General features: G+C 44.3%; 1 protein-coding gene across 6 annotated transcripts in view; it reads right to left on the reverse strand.

Annotated features, from left to right (window-relative positions):
- oxr1a (oxidation resistance 1a) overlaps positions 1-13,565 on the reverse strand; it is a 588,813-nt gene that overhangs the window by 12,663 nt on the left and 562,585 nt on the right. For all 6 annotated transcript variants that reach the window (XM_080193724.1, XM_080193727.1, XM_080193723.1 and 3 more), the window contains one exon: positions 4,373-4,446. In XM_080193724.1, coding sequence (XP_080049850.1) covers positions 4,373-4,446 — 74 coding nt within the window. The remainder of the gene's footprint in view (positions 1-4,372; positions 4,447-13,565) is intronic.

Raw genomic sequence — 13,565 nt, forward strand, 5'->3', positions numbered from 1 at the left:
TTGGTGGAACGGCAAATGTGCGGAGGGTGTGGAAAGTTTGCAGAAGGATCTAGATAGGCTGGGCGAATGGGCCAGGAACTGGCAAATGGAATTTAATGTTGGCAAGTGTGAAGTTGTCCACTTTGGTAGGAATAATGGTAGGAAGGACTATTACTTACATGGCAAACAACTGCAGCATGCAACGGTGCAGAGGGACCTCGGGGTCCTTGTGCATGAGTCGCAAAAGACCCAGCCTGCAGGTGCAGCAGGTGGTCAGGAAGGCGAACGGGATGCTGGCCTTCATAGCGAGGGGGATTGAATATAAAAGTAGGGAGGTCTTGCTGCAACTGTACAGGGCACAGGCGAGGCCGCAGCTGGAGTACTGTGTGCAGTTTTGGTCGCCGCACATGCGCAAGGATATTTTGGCCTTGGAGGGAGTGCAGAGGAGGTTTACTAGGCTGATACCGGAGTTGAGGGGGTTGAACTATGAGGAGAGGCTGACTAAACTAGGCTTGTACTCGTTTGAGTTTAGAAGAATGAGGGGAGATCTCATTGAGACATATAAGATGATGAATGGGATGGTTAGGATAGAGGTGGAGAGGCTCTTCCCGCTCAGAAAGGACAGTGGGACTAGAGGGCACAGCCTCAAGATAAAGGGGGGGCAGTTTAGAACGGAGTTGAGGAGGAACTTCTTCACTCAAAGGGTGGTGAATCTCTGGAATTCTCTGCCCGTTGAAGTGGTGGAGGCTGCCTTGCTAAATATATTTAAGACGCGGGTGGATAGGTTTTTGATAGGCAAGGGGATTAAGGGTTATGGGGAGAGGGCGGGAAAGTGGAACTGAGCGATGACAGATCAGCCATGATCTTATTGAATGGCGGGGTAGGCTCGAAGGGCTAGATGGCCTACTCCTGCTCCTATTTCTTATGTTCGGACCTCCACGATTTCTAGTTTTTCACCTTTTACATCTTGTTCTAGCCCTTTTGGGCCCAAGATGGATAATCTCCTATTTGCCAACATGAAAATTCATTTCCAAATTTGCCCATTCACCAATAACTCTGCTTATAATGTTGAGACCCCCTGTAAATCATCACAATTAGTTGCAATTATCCATTATCTGTATTCTGACAATAAAACAATTACTAATCCAGGCCAATAATTCGCCTTTAATTCCATGATTTTCAAATTCATTTGATGGTGTCATATGAGGGATCTTACCAGATACCTTCTGGAAGTCTATAGGCATCCATCTAAACATTTGATGAGGTTTTAAGCATGAAATATATTTCAGATTAGAAAACTGAAAAATGCAAAAACAGTTGCCAGGCATCACATAGGAATAGAATCAGAAGGAATTAGAAGGAATCCCCTGGCTACAAGGGAGGTACTGGCAAGTCGTGGGGGTTACAGATAGTGCGACATGAACCCAAGATCCCTGTTGAGACCATCCTTATGTGTGCGGAACTTAGCCCAAGTTCTGCACACGAGGACGGTCTCAACAGGGATCTTGGGTTTATGTCGCACTATCTGTAACGCCCACGAGTTGCCTGGGTTTGGTAAATCTTACTTACTGTACTGTCTGGAGACAATACACATCTCCTTAACCTGGGCTTAATGCTCCTTCCACTCACATTGTTGGCCACTTTAAGACTTGACTAGCAGGTCAGGTGTCAAGACTCACATTCTAATCAGTAATCTGTAAACTGTCCATGCTGTAATATGCTCTGTCTGAGGCCAGAACTCTCCATTCGCCTGACAATGGGGCAAACCCTGAAAGCTTGCGAGTTTACTATCAAATAAATCGGTTGGACTTAAACCTGGTGTTGTCAGACCTCTTACTGTGTTTACCCCAGTCCAACGCCAGCATCTCCACATCAAGCCTACAGGGGAGGGCTCAGAGGATAAGAGAATAGCCAATGTTGTTCCTTTGTTTAAAAAGGGTAGCAAGAACAATCCAGGTAATTACAGGCCGGTGAGCCTTACATCAGTGGTAGGGAAATTATTGGAGAGGATTCTTTGAGACAGGCTTTATTCTCACTTGGAAATAAGTGGACATATTAATGAGACACAACATGGTTTTGTGAAGGGGAGGTCATGTGTCACAAACTTGATCCAGTTTTTTGAGGAAGTAATGAAGATAATTGATGAGGATAGGGCAGTGGATGTTGTCTACATGGACTTCAGTAAGGCCTTTAACAAGGTCCCTCATGGCAAACTGGTGCAGAAGATGAAGTCGCATGGGATCAGAGGTGAGCTGGCAAGGTGGATACAAACCTGGTTTGGTCAAAGTCCAACCGATTTATTTGATAGTAAACTCGCAAGCTTTCGGGGTTTGTTCCTTCGTCAGGTGAATGGAGAGTTCTGGCCTCAGAAAGAGCATATAAAGCACAGACAGTTTACAGATTACTGATTAGAATGCAATCACTTGTTATGGGAAGTACCATCAAGCAAAGAGAAAAATAATACAATAGTCATTTAAAGAATATTGTCCAGCACTCTATTTGAAAAGCGAGAAGTACTTCAAGCATCAGCCATTTACAGATTAACAGCCCATCCATCACATTATTCTTTGTGGGACATGCTGGGTTTCCTACATAATAATGAACATAAATTTATTGTACGAGGTGTTCAGAGGTCTGGTTACAGGCTATTAAATGTAGATGTACATTGCTCTTGCAATGCCAATAACGGAGTTCATAGAACAGGAACATGCCCTTCGGCCATGACGTCACGATGAACATGATACCCAATTAAACTAATCTCTTCTGCCGTGCCTGTGGTTCATATTCCTCAATTCCTTGCATAATCATTTGCTTATCAAAGAGTCCCTTAAGTGCTCTTTATCGTGTCTGCCTGTCCCACCGCCCCTGGCAGCATGTTCCAGACACCTACTACTCTGTAAAAAAACTTGCCCCTCATATCTCCTTTGAACTTTCCCCCTCTCACCTTAAGTACATGCCCCTAGTATTAGACATTTCAAATCTGGGAAAAGAGATTCTGACTGGCAAGCCAAAGCCTCCACATGCTTCCTGTAAGGTGGCAACCAGAATTGAATGCCATTCTTTAAAAAGGGTCTAGCTAAAGTTTTATAAAGCTGTAACATGACATCTTGTACTCAATGCCCTGGCCAATAAAGGCAATGCATGCCACATGCTTTCTTTACCATCCTATCTACTTGTGTGGCCACTTTCAGGGACCTATGGATTTGAACCCCAACATCCCTCTGTACATCAATGCTTTTCAAGGTCCTGCCATTAACTGGATACTTACTCTGAACATCTGATCTCTCAATGTGCAGCACCTCACACTTGCCTGGATTAAACTTCATCTGCCATTTCTCCATTCATATCTTCACCTGATCTATATCCCGCTGCATCCTTTAACAATCTTCCACAATATCCACAACTCCACCTATCTTTGTGTCATCTGCGAACATACTTACCCACCCATCTACATTTTCATCCAAATCATTTGTATATATCACAAACAGCAGAGGTCCCAGTACAGATCCCTGCAAAATATCACTAGTCACAGACCTCCAGCCAGAGAAACATCCTTCCACCATTCCTCTAACTTCTATGGGCAAACCAATCCTGAATCCAAGCAGCCGAGTCACTGTGGATCTCATGCATCTTAATTTTCTGGATGAGCCTACCATGAGGGACCATGTCAAAAGCCTTAATGAAATCCATGTACACAACATCCACTGTTCTAACCTCATCGATCATCTTCGTCACCTCCTCAAAAAAAATCAATGAAATTAATAGGACATGGCCTGCTGCGCACAAAGTATGTTGACTTTCCCTAATTAGGCCATGCTTTTCCAAATGTGCAAAGATCCTACCCTAAGAATCCCCTCCACTAGCTTTCCAACTATGGATGTGAAACTCACCAGTCGATAATTTCTCTTTTTCTTTTCTTGAACAGAGGAATCAGTTACTCGCCAGTCCTCTGGAACCTCTCCAGTTATTAGCAATGATACAAAGATCTCTGTAAAAAGTCTGACAACACCAGGTTTTAGTCCAACCGTTGATATCTATCAAATAATCGGTTGGACTAAAACCTGGTGTTGTCAGACTTTTTACTGTGTTTACCCCAGTCCAACGCTGGCACATCCACATCATGACAAAGATCTCTGTCAGGGCCCCAGCAATGTCCTGTCTTGTTTCTCTCGATAACCTGGAGTAGATCTCATCAGGTGCTGGGGAATTGATCTCAAAACATCCTAGCATATTTGCATGTTCCACACTAACCTAATTTCCCTCCACATCCCGCTCCTTGGTGCACACTCATTTAAAATATATAATTTTGGGTTAAAGCGAATTTTTTGCATTGATTACCATGATTGCCTCTTAAATCTGAAAAAGATTTAATGTGCTATTAAAACAGATTTACCCTCCACCGCCAAAAGCCAAGGAATCCATGTCTCCTTTTATGAAGAACATATTATCACCTGTCCATTTGAAGGTCTGAAAAAGAAACAATATGTGTTTCTGTTACTCTTGCACTATAACAATGAAGTTCAATCCTTCTTTATGAACCGTTTGTTCAGCTGCTTGGCATTGTTTCTCCCAAGGAGATTGTTTAACTTTTAAAAGAAACATAAAACACATTTCATTAAAACATGCTTCAAATTCTATTTATTAAACAACACATTTAAAGAAAAATACAAACAGAAGAAAACTACACCAATTATAGAATGTTTATGGCACAGAAGATGCCATTTGGCCCACTGTTTCTATGCCAGCTGTCTCCAAGATAAACACAATTAGTTCTCGTTCGGTCACCTTTGTCCTGTAGCCCTGCAAAATTTCCTTCTCAAATAATTGTCTAATCCCTTTTAGAAAACAGCAATTGAATTAACTTGCACCATATTTTCGAATGATGCATTCCAGATCCTAAGCTCTTTCAGGGTCAAAATGTTTTCTTTTGGTGACACTTGAAATCAAGCCAGTAAAGAACTGTTCTCATGGAAACAGCTGTTTTCTTTGTCCAGCTCTTAATGATTTTGAACATCTCTGTAAAATTTCCAGTCAACCTTCAAACTTGTAGGATGTTACCAATTGACTGCAAAAGAATAAGCCAGCAGAATGGGCAGACAAGTGGCAAATAGAATTTAACATAAAAGTACAAAGTAACGTATTTTCATAGAAGGGGAGAAAAATAAGGGGCAATATAGTCCGCTGTTTCAATGATTTGTCCAAGGTCTGCAACAAATTTAAAATTATACCCTTTGTTTTATGTTGTCTCCCCAGTGGATTGAAAGATTATGGCCAGTGCCTTTACAATTTCACCTCTAGACATTCTTCCTGCATCGTTGAGCCCTGTAGCATTTTGTATGCTTTAATGTGATCCATCAACTCTTTCAAGTGAATGAGGTTGCTTTTTGTGCTGGCAGGGATGTAACCATGATCAAGCAGGCTATGAGGATAGACCATGACACTTGGGGTATGCTGACGTCTGCAACTGTGGTTTCCTTAAGCTAGGGTAGAGTAAAGGATCAGGGTAGCCAATGAGGTTAAATAGAAGCTTTAGCAGATGCACTTTTTCAAAGCCACCTCGGCTTTTTATATATATCATGATGAAACGTCAGGTAAAGCCCAGGAGGGAATGCAATGCCTGTCACCTTGGATCTTATTTGATCGAGTCCGAGATGGGATGCAATGTCTTGTGTCAGCTTGGATCTTGTTTGTCTCTCATGTGGGACCATGATTGGACCTAATTTGAATTGACATTTTTGATTAGAAATGAAGTATTGAAAGCTTTAAAAAAATCCTCTCTCTCTTTCCTCATAGTACAATCCCACCATCCCAGGAATCAGTCTGGTGAATCTGAGTTGGACTCCCTCAATGGGAAGTATTCTTTCTTGGGTAGGGGTATCAACAGCCTAGATATGGTTTCACCAAGGTTCGATACAATTGCAGCAAGACATCTTCACTCCTGTGCTCAAACCCTTGCATAATAGAAACATAGAAAATATGAACTGGAATAAGTCATAGAGGTTTACAGCTCTGGGCCTACGGCGCAACATGTGCATGCCACCCTTCTTAAAAAAAAATCCCTAAGTTAGTCCCAATTGTCTGCATTTGGCCCATATCCTTCTTTACCCATCTTACCTATGTAACTGCCTAAATGCTTTTTAAGAGACAAAATTATACCGCCTCTACTTCTACCTCTGGTAGCTTGTTCCACACACTCACCAAAAAAAATTGCCCTTCTGGTCCCTTTTGTACCTTATCTTGGACCTATGCCCTCTAGTTTTAGACTCCCCTACCTTTGGAAAAAGATATTGACAATCTAACTGATCTATGCCCCTCATTATTTTATAGACCTCCGTAAGTAAACCCCTCAGCCTCCTACGCTCCAGAGAAAAATGTACCACTCTATCCAGCTGCTCCTCATAACTTTAACCATCAAGTCCCAGTTGCATCCTTTCATTTCTGCACTTTCTAGTTTAATAATATCCTTTCTATAATAGGGTAACCAGAACTGTACTCAGTATTCCAAGTGTGACCGTACCAATGTCTTGTACAACTTCAACAAGACATCCCAACTCCCGTATTCAATGTTTTGACTAATGAAACCAAGCATGCCAAATGCCTTCTTCACCACTCTATCCATCCTTGACTCCACTTTCAAGGAGCTATGAATGTGTACCCTTAGTTCCCTTTGTTCTGCAACTCTCCCCAACACCATACCATTAACTGAATAAGTCCTGCCCTGGTTCACTCTACCAAAATGCACCACCTTGTATTTATCTAAACTCCATCTGCCATTTGTTAGCCCACTGGCCCAATTGATCACGATCCCCTTGCAATCCAAGATAACCTTCTTCACTCTCCATGATGCCACCAATCTTGGTATCTTCTGCAAACTTACTAACCATGCCTTCCATATTCTCATCCAAATCATTAATATAGATGACAAACAACAGTGGGCCCAGTACTGATCCCTGAGACACACAGCTGGTCACAGGCCTCCAGTTTGAAATACAATCCTCGACAACCACCCTCTGGCTTCTGTCAACAAGCCAATTTTGTATTCATTCAGCTACATCACCCTGGATCCTGTGGGATTTAATCTTATGCAACAACTTACCATGCCTTGCTAAAGTTCATGTAGACAACATCAACTGCACTGCCCTCATCTACCTTTAGAACATAGAATCCCTACAGTGCAGAAGGAGGCCATTTGGCCCATTGAGTCTGCACAGACCACACTCCCACCCAGGCCCCATCCCCAAAACACCAGACTCTCCTGGTTCCCCTGACACTAAGGGGGAATTTAGCATGGCCAATCCACTTAACCCGCACATCTTTGGACTGTGGGAGGAAACCAGAGTTCCCCACCCAGCTGACGAAGGAATAGCCAGTTCTGAAAGCGTTTGGTACAAATAAACCTACATAAGAACATAAGAAATAGGAGCAGGAGTAGGCCATCTAGCCCTTCGAGCCTGCCCCGCCATTCAATAAGATCATGGCTGATCTGTCGCTGCTCAGTTCCACTTTCCCGCCCTCTCCCCATAACCCTTAATCCCCTCTCTTATCAAAAACCCATCAACCCGCGTCTTAAAAATATTCAGCGAGGCAGCCTCCACCACTTCAACGGGCAGAGAATTCCAGAGATTCACCACCCTTTGAGTGAAGAAGTTCCTCCTCAACTCCGTTCTAAACCGCCCCCCTTTTATCTTGAGGCTGTGCCCCCTAGTCCTACTGTCTTTTTTGAGCGGGAAGAGTCTCTCCACCTCTACCCTATCCATCCCATTCATCATCTTATACGTCTCAATGAGATCTCCCCTCATTCTTCTAAACTCTAACGAGTACAAGCCCAGTTTATTCAGCCTCTCCTCATAGCTCAACCCCCTCAACTCCGGTATCAGCCGAGTAAACCTCCTCTGCACTCCCTCCAAGGCCAAAATATCTTTGCGCAGGTGCGGCGCCCAAAACTGCACACAGTACTCCAGCTGCGGCCTCACCAATGCCCTATACAGCTGCAGCAAGACCTCGCTACTTTTATATTCAATCCCCCTCGCTATGAAGGCCAGCATCCCATTTGCCTTCCTGACCACCTGCTGCACCTGCAAGCTGGGTTTTTGCAACTCATGCACAAGGACCCCGAGGTCCCTCTGCACCGTCGCCTGCTGCAGTTTTTTGCCCCATAAGTAATAGTCCTTCCTACCATTCTTCCTACCAAAGTGGACCACCTCACACTTGCCAACATTAAATTCCATTTGCCATTTCCTGGCCCATTCGCCCAGCCTATCTAGATCCTTCTGCAGACTCTCCACACCCTCCGCACAGTTTGCCGTTCCCTCAATCTTGGTGTCATCAGCAAATTTCGACACCCTACACTCGGTTCCCTCCTCCAGATCATCTATATAAATGGTAAAAAGCTGAGGCCCCAGCACCGACCCCTGGGGCACTCCACTAGTCACCATCCGCCAATCCGAATAGCACCCGTTGACCCCCACTCTCTGCCTCCTATTTGACAACCAATCCTCTATCCATGCTAACACCCTACCCCCAACTCCATGTCCCTCGACCTTCTGCAACAACCTCTTGTGAGGTACTTTGTCTAACGCGTTCTGAAAATCTAGAAAGACCACATCCGCCGGCTCTCCTCTATCCACCGCCCTAGACACATCTGTTGGACTTTAACCTGGTGTTGTTAGACTTCTTACTGTGTTTATTCCAGTCCAACGCCAGCATCTCCACATCATGAAATGCCAGAGGACTGAAGGATGGATAATGTAGTTCTGCTTGTCAAGAAGGGTGGTAGAGGTGTATCACGAAATTACAGATCAATGAGTGTCACGTCAGTGGTAGGAAAGGTACTGGAGAAAATCCTGAAGGAAAAAATTAATATCCACTTAGAACATAGAACATTACAGCACAGTATAGGCCCTTCAGCCCTCGATGTTGCACCGACCAGTGGAACCAATCTAATGACCCTCAAATCTAAACTACTCCAATGTTATCCATATGCCTATCCACTGACCATTTGAACAGCCTTAAAGTTGGCGAGTTCACAACTGCTGCAGGCAGGGCATTCCACACCCTTACTACCCTCTGAGTAAAGAACCTACCTCTGACATCCGTCCTATAATAACCACCCCTTAATTTAAAGCTACGTCCCCTCGTGTTAGCCGTCACCATCTGAGGAAAAAGGCTCTCACTATCCACCCTATCTAACCCTCTGATCATCTTGTATGCTTCAATTAGGTCACCTCTCAAACTTCTTCTTTCTAACGAAAACAACCTCAAGTCTCTCAGCCTTTCCTCATAAGACCTTCCCACCATATCAGGCAACATCCTGGTAAACCTCCTCTGCACCCTTCCTATAATGCGGCGACCAGAATTGTATACAATACTCCAAGTGCGGCCACACCACAGTTTTGTTGCAACATGACCTCATGGCTACGAAATTCAATCCCTCTTCCAATAAAAGCTAACACACCGTACGCCTTCTGAACAACCTTATCAACCTGGGTGCCAACTTTCAGGGATCTATGCACATGTACACCGAGATCTCTCTGCTCGTCGACATTACCAAGAGCCCTTCCATTAGCCCTATATTCTGTACTCCTGTTACTCTTACCAGAGTGAATCACCTCACACTTTTCCACATTAAACTCCATTTGCCACCTCTCAGCCCAGCTCTGCAGATTATCTACGTCCCTCTGCAAACTGTAACATCCATCCTCACTGTCTATAACTCCTCCAACTTTGGTGTCAGCAAATTTACTAACCCATCCTTCTACACCCTCATCTAGGTCATTTATAAAAATGACAAACAGCAGTGGCCCCAAAACAGATCCTTGAGGTGCACTACTTGTAACTGAACTCCAGGTTGAATATTTCCCATCAACCACCACCCTCTATCAGCTAGCCAATGTCTGATCCAAACTGCTAAATCACCCTTAATCCCATGCATCTGCATTTTCTGCAGTAGCCTACCATGGGGAACCTTATCAAACGCTTTGCTAAAATCCACATACACCACGTCAACTGCCTTACCCTTATCCACCTCTTTGGTCACCTTTTCAAAAAACTTGATAAGGTTTGTGAGGCACGACCTACCCTTCACAAAACCACGTTGACTATCCCTAATCAATTTATTTCTCTCTAGATGATTATAAATCCTACCCCTTGTAATTCTTTCCAAAACTTTGCCCACAACAGAATTAAGGCTCATTGGTCTATAATTCCCAGGATGGTCTCTACTCCCCTTCTTGAACAAGGGGACCACATTTGCTATTCTCCAGTCTTCTGGCATTATACCTGTAGCCAATGACGACATGAAGATCAAAGCCAAAGGCTCTGCAATCTCCTCCCTAGCCTCCCAGAGAATTCTAGGGTAAATCCTATCCGGCCCAGGGGACTTATCCATTTTCATACACTCAAGAATTGCTAACACCTCCTCCTTATGTACCTCAATCCCATCTAGTCTAAAAGACCGTATCTCAGTATTCTCCTCGACGACATTGACTTTTTCCTGCGTGAATACTGATGAAAAATATTCATTTAGTGCCTCTCCTATCTCTTCAGGCTCCACGCACAGCTTCCCACTACTGTCTCTAACTGGTCCTAATCTTGCCCTAACCAATCTTTTATTCTTGACATACCTATAGAAAGCTTTAGGGTTCTCCTTGATCCTATCCGCCAAAGTCTTCTCATGTCCTCTTCTAGCCCTTCTTAACACTCTCTTTAGCTCCTTCCTGGCTAATTTGTAACTCTCCAGTGCCCTGTCTCATTTTCACATAAGTCTCCTTCTTCCTCTTCACCAGAGATTCAACTTCTTTCGTACACCACGGTTCCCTCGCTCGACCACTTCCTCTCTGCCTGACAGGTTACATATTTATCAAGGACTCACAGTAGCTGCTCCTTGAATAAGCTCCATATCACTAATCCTGTTCTTTTCTTCCCCCTTCCCACCTGAGCATCAAGGACAGGCTCCTGCAGTTTCCTACTCCAACCTACGTATCCTAAATCTCGCCTAATAGCCTCATAATTACCTTTCCCCCAGCTATAACTTCTGCCCTTCGGTATAAACCTATTCCTTTCCATCACTAACGTAAAAGTAACCAAATTGTGGTCACTATCACCAAAGTGCTCACCTACCTCCAAGTCTAACACCTGGTCTGGTTCATTACCCAGTACCAAATCCAATGTAGCTTCACCTCTTGTTGGCCTATCTACGTACTGTGTCAGGAAACCTTCCTGCACACATTGGACAAAAACTGACCCCTCTAACGTGCTTGAGCTATAGCTTTTCCAATTGATATTTGTAAAGTTAAAGTCCCCCATAACAACTACCCTGTTATTCTCGCACCTATCCAGGATCATCTTTGCAATCCTTTCCTCTACATCTCTGGAACTTTTTGGAGGCCTATAAAAAACTCCCAGCAGGGTGACCTCTCCTTTCTTGTTTCTAATCTCAGCCCATACTACCTCAATAGACAGGTCCACATCAAACGTCCTCTCTGCCACTGTAATACAGTCCTTGACTAACAATACCACACCTCCCCCTCTTCTCTGAAGCATCTGAACCCCGGAACCTGCAACAACCATTCCTGTCCCTGCTCTATCCATGTCTCTGCAATGGCCACAACATCGAAGTCCCAGGCACCAATCCAGGCTGCAAGTTCATCCACCTTATTGCGTATGCTCCTCGCATTAAAGTATACACACTTCAACCCACCCTCCCGCCTGCCAATACTCTGCTGCGACCTAAAAACCTTATCCACGACCTCCCTATTCTCATCCTCCTGTACATTGGAGCTACAATTCAGGTTCCCATCCCCCCTCTGAATCAGTTTAAACCCCCCTGAATAGCACTGGCAAATTCTCCCCCCCAAGATATTAGTACCTCTCTGGTTCAGGTGCAGACCATACTACCCATAGTACCCTTTGTCGAGGTCCCACCTTCCCCAGAATGAGCCCCAATTGTCCAAGTATCTGAAACCCTCCCTCCTGCACCATCCCTTTAGCCACGAGTTCAAATGTTCTCTCTCTTTATTCTTCTCCATGCTATCCCGCGACACAGTTAACAAACCGGAGATAACAACTCTGTTTGTTTTAGCCTTAAGCTTCCACCCTAACTCCCTGAATTTCTGCCTTACATCCCTGTCCCTTTTCCTACCTATGCCATGGGTACCTACGTGAACCATGACTTGGGGCTCCCCCTTAAGGATCTCGAACACTCGATCAGAGACATCACGGGCCCTGGCACCTGGGAGGCAACATACCAACCGCGAGTCTCGCTCGTTCCTACAGACTCTCCTATCTATCCCCTTAACTATGGAATCCCCAATCACTAATCCTGTTCTTTTCTTCCCCTTTCCCACCTGAGCATCAAGGACAGGCTCTACTCCCGAGACCTGTAGCTGATGGCTTACCCCGGTTGAGTCTTCCTCCCCAACAGCATCCAAAACAGACTACTTATTTTGGAGAGGAACAGCCTCAGGGGATCGCTGCTCTAGCAGTCACCCACATTTCACTTTTAGGAGTAACTATTTCCCTGTAACTTTTGTAAATAGCTGCCTCTGCTTCCCGAATGATTCTTAGTTCCTCCAGTTCCAGCTCCAGGTCCCTAACATGGTCCTCAAGGAACTGGGAATGGATGCACTTCCTGCAGGAAGGGCATGGATGAATTAGGGATAGTCAAAGGGAGGTCATACCTAACGACTGTTATAATTTTTTGAAAATATGATCGCGTGTGGATAAGGAAAGTTCAGTTGATGTAGTTTATATGGATTTCAAAAAAGCTTCTGACAAGATCCCTCATGGGAGACGGATTGTAAATGTTAAAGCACATGGAATTCAGGGAAATCTGGTGAAATGGATCAGAAACTGGCTTACTAATAAGACACAAAGAAAAGTGATGGAAGGCAGTTTGAGTGACTGGAGGCCAGTGTCCAGTGGAGAACAACAAGAATCAGTACTGGGACCGTTAATGTTTGTATTATACATAAATGACATCGATGAAAACATGGTGGGAATGTTAAGCAAGTTTGCAGATGACACCAAGATTGGTAAAGTGGTTAATAGTGAAGAAAATGGTCATAGGTTAAAGGAAGATATGGGATAGTCAAAAAATGCATGGAAACCAGTCTTTCAGCCCAACTTGTCCATGCCACCCAGTTTTTAACCATTAAGCTAGCCCCAATTGTCTGCATTTGGCCCACATCCCTCCATACTTATCTTGGCTATATAAACTGTCTAAATGCTTTTTAAAAGATAAAATTGTACCTGCCTCTAGTACGACCTCTGGCAAATCGCTTCAGACACTCACAACCCTCTGTGTGCAAAAATTGCCTCTCTGGGCCCTGTTGTATCTCTCCCCTCAAACCTATGCCCTCTAGTTTTAGACTCCTCTACTGCTGGGGAAAGATGTTGACTATCAACCTCATCTATGCCCGTCATTATTTTATAGACCTCTGTAAGATTACCTCTACGTCTCCCAGGGAAAAAAGTCCTAGTCTATCCAGCCTCTCCTTATAACCATCAAGTCCCGGTAGCATCCTAGTAAATCTCTGCACTCTTTCGCGTTGAAAAATATCCTTTCTATCGTAGGGTGACCAAAACTG

Source organism: Carcharhinus amblyrhynchos, chromosome 8, assembly GCF_965287045.1.
Source record: "Carcharhinus amblyrhynchos chromosome 8, sCarAmb.v2.hapA, whole genome shotgun sequence".
Lineage (NCBI taxonomy): Eukaryota > Metazoa > Chordata > Chondrichthyes > Carcharhiniformes > Carcharhinidae > Carcharhinus > Carcharhinus amblyrhynchos.